A 12,798-nucleotide genomic window follows, 5' to 3' on the forward strand; every position below is an offset into this window, starting at 1 on the left:
GCGCATCCTTATGTTCATAAAAATTAATTTTTCTATTTAGAACTCTTATCTAAATTCTAATTTACCGCAAGTCAAAGTCTTCTTGGCCAGCGACGTGTAGAAAAAGAATCCATGGAATGCAGCTTAGGGATGTGAGGCTTCTCACCACTCATCTTATCTGCATCAATCAAGTCACCGCTCGTCTGTCAAACAGTGCTTATCCCACCGATTGAGACCGATGCTATCAGTTTCCAAAAAGCTGTATTAATCATGGCAGCTTTCATCCTTACGTATCTATCATTTTAACCCTACGATGATGGAACAAAAACTTGGCCCTTACTCTTACGTCACATGATGTTATGTTGAAAGTGACGATAGAGAAAAATAAGGAAGCGAGTTCAAAATTCAAAATTATGTATTTAATATAAAAACTTTAATCTATTTTAATTCATCTCTCATCTCAAATTTTATACCTAAAGTATTAGCTCTTATTTTATAAAGGGTAAACTTAAGGTTTCAATTTTAATTATATCTTGGATAGAATTCATAAATCAAAATTCTATCTAACCATAAAGTTTAATTTATTATTCCAACCACACATAGCAAGCAAGCTGAGTGAGCTATGCCCAATTTATATATCATGGATAATGGGTACCACACATAGCATGCACCTCCACCTTCATCCTGTTCTTCTGACTGTGGCGGCTTGGAGTAGGTAGTTCGGTAGGGAGGGAGATCAAACTGCGCGCCATGGGTTTCCCTTTACGCTTCTTATCATCATTGTCGTTGTGCCTCTTGGCCCTCCTCCTCCACCGGGCCACGGTGACAAGTGGGTGTTTCAGCATGGAGAGGGAGGCACTGTTGGACTTCAAAGCCGGCATCCACGACACCCATAACCGGCTATCTTCTTGGACGGGCCACCACTGTTGCACATGGAAGGGAGTGGCCTGCGACACCACCACTGGCCACGTCGTCATGCTCGACCTCCGAAACACAAATTCTACAGATGATTGGGCATTACGCGGTGAGAGGATGAACTCGTCATTGCTTGCTTTATCTCATCTGAAGCACTTGGATCTTAGCTTCAATAATTTCAGCGGGATCCGCATGCCGGAATTCATCGGCTCCTTCAAGAAACTGAGATACCTCAATCTATCTTCTACACGATTCATGGGAGGAATACCTGCTCGGCTGGGGAACCTTTCGAGCCTCTACGTTCTTGATCTAAGCGTTGCCTTATACGTCGATGATTATGGAGACAGATATCCCGTCGACAACCTCGACTGGCTCTCCCATCTCACGTCCTTGAAGCACCTGGACTTGAGCTGGTTGAAGCTAACCGGTGCCCCAGATTGGTTCTCATCCGTGAACATGCTGCCATCCCTCCAAGTGTTAAGTATGTCTTATGTTGGTCTCGATACCATCCCAGCTTCTGTTGTCCATGTCAACTTCACCTCCTCTCTTACCGTCCTTGATCTCTCCTATAATCATTTCGACTCCACCTTACCCAAATGGTTGTGGAATATTACTAGTCTTACCCATCTTGATCTCTATTATTCTGGGTTATATGGCATTATTCCCGATGCAATCGGAGACTTGGGCTCTCTTACTTTTCTTAATCTAGGAGACAATCAACTCGAGGGTACCGTACCGAGATCCATGGTTGATCTCCGTAGACTGAAAGAATTACATATGCAAGGCAACCAATTGACAGGAAATTTATTCAACGGTTCCATGCCTTCCTCCTCCGTTGGTAAGTTGTCTAATCTCACTGAATTGAATCTCGCTGGAAATTCTCTGGGAGGTGTCATTTCAGAAGTTCATTTTGAGAATCTTACCAGATTGCAAGTATTAGACTTGTATGACAACTCCATCACCATATCAATTGGCCAAAGTTGGGTCCCCTCTTTCCAACTCAGATTAGTATATTTAACCAATTGTCAGTTGGGACCTCAATTTCCAGAATGGTTGCAGTTTCAAACACAGATCGAAGAATTACATTTGGCAGACTGTAAAATTGCAGGGACAATGCCCGCTTGGTTTGGGAATATTTCATCTTCTACCATCACATATTTAGACCTTTCCAACAACCAAATAGGAGGCAAGCTGCCATCTTCTTTTAACTTCACGAAGTTGGAAATATTATATTTGGACTCCAACAGATTTGAAGGTCCATTGCCAACGATGCTACCGTCTACACTTCAAACTCCATACCTCTCCAATAATTCCTTTACAGGGCAATTGCCGATATGGCCCCATGTTAGATTTGTGTCAATCTCAGATAACATACTTGACGGTGGCTTATCTTCATCAATCTGCCAATGGACATATCTCCAATATCTTGACCTTTCGAACAACAAATTACTTGGTGAGATCCCTTATTGTCCGGGAAAATCATTACAAAATCTTTATATCTTGAATTTGGGCAACAATCACTTCTCGGGCGAAATTCCACACACGATCGGATTTTTAAGTGAGCTTCAGCTATTGCAACTAAAAAATAACAGTTTTTCGGGTGAGGTTCCTTTGTCATTGAAAAATTGTACAGAGTTACAGTTTCTTGATCTGGCTCAAAATAATCTTGTCGGAAGTATAACGCTATGGATGGGAGAAAATCTACAACAACTGAAAGTACTTCGTCTACGTTCAAATATGTTTTCTGGAGTTATTCCCTGGCAACTTGCTTGATTTAAGAGGCTTCAAATATTGGATCTTGCAAATAATAATCTATCTGGATCAATACCTCACAACATTGGTAATTTAAGTGCCATGAGATCTACATCACAATATTATTATTTTTGTCCTGTTGAATTAGATGTCTTTACAAAGGGACAAGATCTTTATTAATATAAATCTTATGAAAAGTATGGATCTTTCGAACAATAGTCTAACCGGAGAGATCCCAAAAGGAATTGGAGATCTTGCAGGACTCGAGAACTTAAATTTGTCAAGAAATCATTTACAAGAGAAAATCCCTTGGGAGATAGGAGGAATGAAATCATTAGAATCCCTTAATCTATCAATAAATGATCTTTCTGGTAGCATTCCTGAGAGCTTATCAGTTTTATATTCCTTGAGCTACTTGAATTTATCATATAATAATCTTTCGGGAAGGATACCGACTGGTCATCAACTCCAAACACTCAATGATCCATCCATTTACATGGGCAATGCCGACTTATGTGGACCACCAACTTCCAAAAGTTGTTTTAATAATAAAACAACTCAAAATATTATACAAGAGTACAAGAAGGAGATTCCTGAGTGGCTATGGTTCTATATCAGCATGATATTAGGATATGTGATGGGATTTTGGACCTTTTTTGGTATTCTCTTCCTCAAAGATGCATGGAGGCATACTTATTTTCATATGATTGATCATATGTATGATTGGTTCTGGGTGCAATGGCATTTAATCTTTTGACGATTGTTTAAACTTTAATCCTAAAATTTCTAGTGTGGATGATCCAAGACTTTACCGTAGATGGGGAGAAGGTCTGTCATCACTCTGTTTTTTTATTTATATGGTATTTTAGATTTGAAGAGAGGTATTGATCAATTTCTATGTAATTTGGGTCTTCTTCTATTTGATGTTTGCATAATCATAACATCATGCAAGAGTTGGCTCATTGTTTTAAAGTAGAAAAATATTAGAAAAAGAAGAGAACATACAACCGAGTTTCTGTACTAAGATATAGTCTAAAAATATACTATATTGAGTTTAAAGGAACAAACACATTACTTTCAAAATGATAGAATAAATATTATAATTTGACACAGAGGAAGCGAGGGGTGGCTTTGGCATAGGGAGAAAAGAAAAAGAAAAACAAACGGTGTGAGATTTAATAAGGATGATGTTTTTATATCAAGAGAGTAATATATGATTTTGAATTCCTTTCACTCCCTACCAATTAGAGTAAATAGGACTATAGATTAATTAATCTAAGATCATTGAGTATGTTGTGATCTTAGATAAAAAATAGTCATTCTCATATTAAAAAAGAAAATATTATGATTGTTTATTGGATTGGTTTATATTATTCGAATGATTTAGGAAAAGAAGAAGAATGTTGATCACTATATCAGTTATAATAATCTACGATTAACGTAAGTATGGAATGATTTTGTCTAACTTGTTTTCCAATTTAATAATATATATTTGTTAATAATGAAGTTATGTGATTTGCAAATGTTAAATTGGCTTTTGAAAATAAGATTTTTGATATTACATTTGTTTAAAATAATTAAAATATTTGTTTATTATATTTTTGAATGCTATATTCTTGGACATATTTCAAATGATAGGTAAGGAGTTATGCATTGGAAGGATATGTCAATATGTTATTTTAAATGATGGTTAATTTTTCAATCTGTTAGTTTTAATTTGGATCTTACCAATTGGGGTTATGTATTACTCGTAAGTTCATAAACTAGTTTCTTATGGGGCATGACATAGGAATAAATATCTTACCTATACCATGGAGGTTGAATATGTTTTTGATTCTTGTCATGGGATATAATATGGTTATAGCCATTAGATATATGTCTTTTGTTATAGTTATGACTATTTAATGAATTTTAGATGTGAAAGCTTAGTTATACTTATACTGATTCATAATTAGTAAAATAATCTTTGCATTAAAATGAAATATATCCACTTATGTTTTGTTATACAAACGTTTTCAAAGATTATATTATCTTATGTGCTTGTTATGCTAAATGTGATGATTTGAAAAGCATGTTTATTCTTTATTTAAGAATAAAAGAGGGTTTAGGATTTATGTATAGTTTTCTAAAATGCATTTATGATAAGTTTTGCTAGTATATGAGTTTTGGTGCTTACTAAGTTGTGGTTGCTCGTATCCTTGTTGTTAAAATTTTTCAGATGCCGGTGAGTAGATTGAATTTGGTTATGCATCGAGACAATAAATTATATCATTTATGGTTCAAACTCTTGAGACTTATGATGTAATAATCCATTAGTGGGATGTCTTTGGTGAACTTATTTGTATTTGAGAGCTCAATATGTCGCTACTATTATATGTGGACATTATGGGTGTTTTTGTTTTGTATTGCGTAAAATGCATGGATTTTTGGATTTAACAGGTCTTGTAATTGGAGGTGATGGAACTTAAAAAAAAAGAGCCGCTGCAATATTTGAGGTAGTTATAAAATAGAAGTTCTTTAACATTGTTTTTGTAGGTATATGTTCATTGTTAGTTTCTCTTTCTTGAATTAGTTTATGTGCTTCAACAAATCCAAAGACTGAGTTAAAAGTTTCTATCGCTAGGATTCCAAATACTATAGATAATGATACAGCGATACTCATCATTCTTAATCGTTGTAGAATTATTATATGATAGTTTAGATATATAAAGGCGTGGACTAAAAGTTTTTATTCCTGGTATTCCAAAAGATTATGGATAATAACGTTTTAGAATTATTATTTGGTAGTTTATTTTTTTTCTAATAAGCCTGACATTATCATTTTTTTCTATTTAAAATGATTTGATAACTTTCGTCTATCCGGAGAAAATTAATTTTTTTATAATGTGAGATCAATTAAAGATTTGGATCATCTCCACTCAAGCTCTTTGTATATCTTCTCCTATTAATATCAAATAATTTATATCTTTTTCTCAAGAGGAATCAAAGTATTTTTCATATAATATTCTCTCTCTTATAATCTAAAGATACGTAGAATATCTGTAGAAGAAATAAACCTCTTACTCTAAGATAATGACATTCCAACCCCTTTAATACTATTCTAATTTAATGGTAAGATTAACCCAAGTCATCCATCCACTCTATATCAGGTATTCCTAGTCAAAACAAATATTAAGAGACTCTGAGTATAACTCTAAGATAATGACATTAGTGTTGTATCTAGTGTTTCAATTTTATATAAGTATTGAGATAAGCTTATGAAAGGATACCTCAAGTATAATTCTCTTTGTATATCTTCTCTTGTTAACATCAAATAAATATTATCTTTTTTTCGGAGGAATCAAAGTATTTTTCTTCTCTCTTAAAATCTAAATATACATAGAATATCTATAGAAAAAATAAAGCTCTTCAATACGACTCCTAAGATATTGACATTCCAACCCCTTTAATACTACTCCAATTTAAGGGTAAGACTAACCCAAGTCGTCAATCCACTCTATATCATATCTTCATAATCAAAACAAATATTAAAAGACTCTAAACAAAAAACAAAATCATGTCAAAGGCAAATGTTGACTCAGTCGCCTCTATATTATGCCAAAATCATGAGTTAAACATCCAACTAACAAAGACTCCTCTTATATATATATATATATATATATATATATATATATATATATATATATATATATATATATATATATATATATATATATATATATATATATATATATATATGATATTTATAAAAGAAATAAATCCTTTCAATATGACTCTAATTTAGTGTTAAGACGATGACATCCCAACCCCTTCAATGCTGCTCCAATTTAATAGTAAAATTGATCCAAGTCATCCGTTTATTCTATATTAGATTTTTCTAGTAAATAAATATTAAGAGACTCTAACATAAGAAATAAGAAATAAAGTATGTCAAACACAAATGTTGACTCTATCACTCCAGTCCAATTTACATTATGCCAAAGCCATGAATTGAAATTGAACATCCAACTAACAACGACTCTTTTCTCTCTCTCTCTCTATATATATATATATATATATATATATATATTCTGTTGAATCTCGTATTTTGATGATGAAACTACTTGATATATATTTATGATTTAATCTGCGTTTTGAGTGACGCAGGATGCTTCGATCAGGATGAGACAATTAAAGCAGGAAAATCATGTTGTGCCGAAGGAACATGTCAGAAGATTGGACGTCGGGCCAGTGGATCAGTCGACGTATCGACAGAAGGCTTCGGGCCGTGGACTCGGGCATCGGGCCAAGAAAAGCGGGTATTGTGCCAAGGATATCGGAGTTGCAGAGTCAACTGGACGATTGGGCAATAGGCTGCAGGAGAGGACGATGCGCCGAAGAATCGGACGAAGCGTCGAGGGACCAATGACATACCGGACAACTTGGTTAATTGCTTAGGATTAATTGTCTCGATCGAAGTTTTGTTTTAATTGTGCAGGATTAACTATGATAACGATGAAGACATAAAGCGAAACAAAGTGTCGGAGTCAAGCGCGAAGGATTTGTTGTGAGTTCGAGAGTTCGACGGAAGTCCGAAGGTTCGTCGGGAATGCTACCGGAACTAGCCGAGAATGAGTTGGGAGCTTGCCGAAGGGTTTTTCGGAAGCTCGCCGGAAGGTTCGTTGGAAGTTCGCGGAGCTCGCCGAGAAAGATTGGAGCTTGCCGAAGAAGCTCGTTAGGACTCGCTAAGATCAAATCGTGAAGTCTAGGAGCTTGCCGGGAGTCCGTAGAATGGTTTCCGAGAGTTCATCGGAAGACCGCCGGAAGTTTGCCGGAAGCTCGCCAGAAGAAGTCTTGACTTGCGGACTTTGTAATAGCTTAGAAAATGTCTTTAAATTCATAGTTAGCACGTTAATTAGGGTTAGGATTAGGTGTTAATCCTATAACCCAAGTAGGGGCCAATTTGGCCCAAGTTCGGACTGGTTTGGACCAAGTTTGGAGCCAAACCAAGTGAGCTGGAATAGTGAAAGAGGTGGCACCGCCAGGGTTGGAGGTAGCACCGCCCAGGCTATGTCTCCCAGCGAGACTGGGCGGTGCAACCGCCCAGGGCTCAGTCTTCGAGCGAGACTGGGCGGTGCTACCTCCTTTGTCAAGAGGTAGCACCGCCAGAGCTCAAGTTTCGAGCTTTGCCAGGCGGTGCAACCTCTCCAGTCAAGAGGTGCAACCGCCTGATCCCGGAATTCCGGGATTTGATGGTTTTGAGCTCCAAATTTGAACTGGGTTGGGGCCTATAAATACCCCACCCATTCAGCACAGACAGAGTAAGACATAGACACCGAAATCTTGATTCTTTCTGTGATTCTAAGAGCTCAAAATTGTTGTAAAGCCTTTAAGTCTCCTCCTTCTGTTCTTCAAGCTTTTGAATTGTAAAGTGAGGAGAGAAAGGTTCTGTAAGGGTTGTCTCCTGAGCCCATCAAAAGGAGTGAAACTGTAAAAGGGCAGTTGGCCTTCGCCCATTGAAGGAAGGCAGCTAGTTGACGTCGGTGACCTCGTCGGAGGAGGAAGCCAAAAGTGGAGTAGGTCAAGACTGACCGAACCACTCTAAATCTCTGGTTTGCTTTTATTTCGAGTACCTTATCATTACTACAAACCTCCTACATAACTACTGCTCTCTGCGCCTTTACGAACAAGTTCTAAGTGCTGATCTTTTCGAATCTATATTCAGACGTAAATCTATGTTTTTCGTACGATCAGCTTACGTTTGTGTTTTGATTCTGCAAAACTGTCTTCTGTGCTTTTATGAACTAGCTTCTAAGTTTAGATCCCTTTGAAACTGTTTTAGACGCAAACTACGTTTAGATGTAAAACTGCGTTTAGACGTAAAACTGCGTTTAGACGCAAACTGCGTTTAGACGTAAAACTGTGTTTAAACGTAAACTACGCAAACTGTGTTTAAACATAAAACTATGTTTTAGACGTAAACTTCTTTTAAACGTAAAACTACGTTTAGACGTAAAACTGGGTTTAGACGCAAACTGCGTTTAGACGTAAACTGAGTTTAGACGCAAAACTGTGTTTAGACGCAAACTGCGCAAACTGTGTTTAGACATAAAACTGTGTTTTAGACGTAAACTACTTTTAGACGCAAACTGCGTTTAGACGTAAACTGAGTTTAGACGCAAAACTGCGTTCAGATGTAAAACTGTGTTTAGACGCAAAACTGCGTTTAGACGCAAACTGTATTTAGACGCAAACTGAGTTTAGAAGTAAACTGTGCTTAGACGTAAACTGCACTTAATCTTAAGTAATCTTAGAATCGGCTTTTACATCGAAATCGTTTTTATCGGACGAACGCAGCTTTCGTTTTTAAATCGCTGAAAGATTTCCGCTGCACTAATTCAACCCCCCCTCTTAGTTCTCTCGACCCTAACATATTCTTCACATCTTGTTCTCTCTCTTAAAATCTAAAAATATATATGATATTTATAAAAGAAACAAACCCTTTCAATACGACTTTAATTTAGTGGTAAGACGATGACATCCCAACCTCTTCAATGCTGTTCCAATTTAATAGTAAGACTGATCCAAATCATTTGTCTATTCTATATTAGATTTTTCTAGTAAATAAATATTAAGAGACTCTAACATAAGAAAATAAAGTATGTCAAACACAAACGTTGACTCTATCACTCCAAGTCCTCTTTACATTGTGCCAAAGCTGAAATTGACTCTTTTTTCTCTCTCTCTCTCTCTCTCTATATATATATATACATATATATATATACATATATATATATATATATTTATTCTTCACATCTTTTTCTCTCTCTTAAAATATATATATATATATATATATATATGATATTTATAAAAAAAAAGAAATTCTTTCAATACGGCTCCAATTTAATGGTAAGATGATGACATCCCAACCTCTTCAATATTGTTTCAATTTAGTAGTAAGAGACTCTAGCAAAAAAAAATTAAAGTCATGTCAAAAACAAACGTTCGCTATGTCAGTCGTCGTCGTCTTTACAGTATACCAAAGCCATTGGACATCAATATATGTATGTCAGTCTCTCTCTCTCTCTATATGTACATGTATATGTATGCTGCCTGCTGAAGCAAAAATCTGCGGATGGCATCGAGGAGTTGAGCTTCAGGGAAACGATGAGAAATTTCATCGTCCGAGTCTGCTTAGGATGGTTGGCAGCAGCGATTCTGGTGAATGGTCAGCCTGGTACTTTGCTTGCGATGTGCATAGCTTTTTCTTGTTCTCGAGCAGCACCCATTGCAAGAACATGCTTGTCACCATGGATCTCTCTCTGGTGGTTGCGTTCTCATGCTGACTCCATTTGAATTGCATCAATTGATGATGACCACAGATTTCCAATTTCTCTTCTCTTTTCTTCCATTCTTTAGGCTGCTGCTCCTCCTCTTTCTCTTCTCTCCCAATTTCTCCCCTCTTTTTTTTTCTCTCAGCAAAATATTACTTACTAGATTAAGAAGTAAATGCATGTATATTATTAATTTAGATTTTGATTATTCAACATCTAATGCTCATTCCGAACTAATCATGATCTTAATCCATATCCGGTATCGGGTGAAGATGTCTTCGAACCAAACTCTATAAAATTATATTAATAGTGTACCGAATAAAACTCTTTGATTCTTAAATTATATTAAAGAATAAATGATATAAGAGAGTTCAGATCTCAAAACATATACTTCACGGGCCTTTTTATATAGTGAGAGGTCAAAGATTATTATACTCTACTTCCATATATCATCTCTCACACACACACACACACACACACACACACACACACACATATATATATATATATATATATATATATATATATATATATATAATTATTTTTAAAAAATCTATAATTATTATAAAAATTAATAATAATTCATTAATAAAAAATCTATGTATCCAAGAAATCATTTATCTATGGAGAGGAGAGTACGACGATTCTTGTATGGATCTGACATATATGACTTACATTTATTTATTGACGAAAAAAAAAATCGACAATGACTATTCCGATTCATGACATTCATATTGGATTTATATAATTAGTCGACAGATGGAGAGTTCCCATTTTCTTCTTTGTTAATTAACCTTTTGCCGTAACAGACATATGTCATACGAACAGATCACCCAACCCAAATCATCTGTGCAGGATTCATGAGCATCGACTATGGCGTCACTCGTGGCTATACGGACTCCGAAACTGAAATACTATACCAAGTCGACGAAGGATACATCGACATAAGGTGTGACTGTAGTGTGCTCATGCATGTAAAACGTTTTTCCGGACAGAGTTGTGTCAAAATGATTCATGGAGCCCATTTCCTATTTTGAAATGAATATTAAAATTTGTTCCGAGGGAGCTACAATAATCATCTATATGGCATGGCTGATGCTATGATGCTATGATGCTATTTGGTGGACATTGGCTTAACCTGCAAAATTAACAGCTGATGCTATGATGGGGATAAAGAAATTATATCAGGTGAAGATATGGCAGGGTGATCCTTGTGCTCCGCAGCAATTCATTTGGAGTGGAGTAAATTGCACCTACTCAAGCTCTGGTACCCCAAGAGTCACCTCATTGTAAGCTCCAAGATTTGGTTGTTTTAAAAGACAACAATAAAAAGCACTGATTCTGATGTAATGATTTCTACTTTATTTTCTTTTACAGAAACCTCTCTTATCATGGATTGGATGGTGCTATACCAAATGCTTTGGCTAATCTGAAGGCCCTTAACTATTTGTAAGTTTCTAAATTTATCGTCAGAGGCTGCTGGCTAGCAACATCATGCAGAGAACTTGAGAACAATTTGTAGATTTTGCATGAAATTGACTTGTTACCCTTGTACATGTGTATTTTATTCACTTCTTAAGTCACATCCTGAAATTTTTTTTTTATTTTCACACAGGCGAAACAGATAAATAGAAAAATAGAAAAATAGAAAAATAAACATTTATTACAATTCATTTATTACAATCTATTTATTCATCGAATCATAAATAGAAAAATAAACATAGTAATGTTAACTTCAAGAATCATCCAAGTGGCTCTACCTAGCGATAGAGGAAGGTCCGCTCTCCACTAGAATCTGATTTAGTACTAGGGGGAGGCTGCTCTGAAAATCAAAAACAAAGAAAATTCAGCAACGCTGAGTAGGAACCCTAAAAGTCAACTCAAAATGTATATATGATCAAAATTCAATCAATCATCCCATTGGCGTATATCAAATACCCGAAGGAGCACTCCCCCCCAACAGCGGATGGAGAGGCTTTACCCTACGGGATGAGTTTGTGTTCTCCCAACAGCAGATGGAGGCAAACTCATATCGCACTCCCAACAACGAATGGAGTGGTGTCCCACATCCGCCAAAGTGGGGACACGTTCCTCCCAACAGCGGATGGAGGAACCGTCCAGCCGCCACGTCTGACGGCCCACTAATCCCCGAAGGGAATCGCCGTATCTGCTCTCGGCAGGAAAATAATATAATCTCACACTGATAATGTCCATTTCGGGATGAAATAACATATTTAAAACGTCTCTTTCAAATATCATCAAAATCAAGTAATATAAATGAGCCCTTAATTGACTTGAACTCTAGTTTAATCGATTCAATTGAACTCGATTTACTAGAACCTAATTGAACTGATCTCTAATCCTTATTTAACTGGTCTGGAACCATCCTAGACTAGTATAATTTAGATTAGATTAAGTTCAATTTAGGTTAAACTAACTTGAATAAGTCAATCAATTCGGAATCACCCTGAATTGATCTAGACTAATCAAGTCTAATTTAGTTCAATCAACATTTGAGCTCAAGTTCAACAATAACATTGGACTAGATTGAGCCAGTCCATCTATTAGTCAAGTGCATTATACATGATTAAGCATGCATTATACAAAACTGGCCCAGCCCTGGCCCATGGACTAGTCATATGCGTCGCATATGATCGCCCGTAATAGTTGGGCTAGGGTAGCCTACGGGCTAAGGCTTGACCCGTGGGTTGGGCCTGGCCAGTGAGACATTTCATTCCAATTAATATTCAATTTAATATCATAGCATATACTCATTAACAATATAAATAAAAACATAATAATGCATTAAAAGATAGACAAAGAGAAAAGCTTTAATACA

The 12,798-nt window shown here is 36.1% G+C and overlaps 1 protein-coding gene and 1 pseudogene across 1 annotated transcript; both read left to right on the top strand.

Moving 5' to 3' along the window:
- Positions 1–674: 674 nt before the first annotated feature.
- On the top strand, positions 675–2,862 carry LOC135671119 (receptor-like protein EIX2). Its single transcript, XM_065179068.1, has one exon. The coding sequence runs from the start codon at positions 730–732 to the stop codon at positions 2,665–2,667; it is 1,938 nt and encodes a 645-aa protein (XP_065035140.1). The 5' UTR covers positions 675–729; the 3' UTR covers positions 2,668–2,862.
- Positions 2,863–11,123: 8,261 nt separating this feature from the next.
- LOC135671162 (receptor-like protein EIX2) overlaps positions 11,124–12,798 on the top strand; it is a 3,880-nt pseudogene continuing 2,205 nt past the window's right edge.

Source organism: Musa acuminata, unplaced genomic scaffold (assembly GCF_036884655.1).
Source record: "Musa acuminata AAA Group cultivar baxijiao unplaced genomic scaffold, Cavendish_Baxijiao_AAA HiC_scaffold_1138, whole genome shotgun sequence".
Taxonomy (NCBI): Eukaryota; Viridiplantae; Streptophyta; class Magnoliopsida; order Zingiberales; family Musaceae; genus Musa; species Musa acuminata.

What these genes read in the sequence shown, in the direction of transcription:
- LOC135671119 (XM_065179068.1), top strand. Translation starts at nt 730, where the DNA reads ATGGGTTTCCCTTTACGCTTCTTATCATCATTGTCGTTGTGCCTCTTG.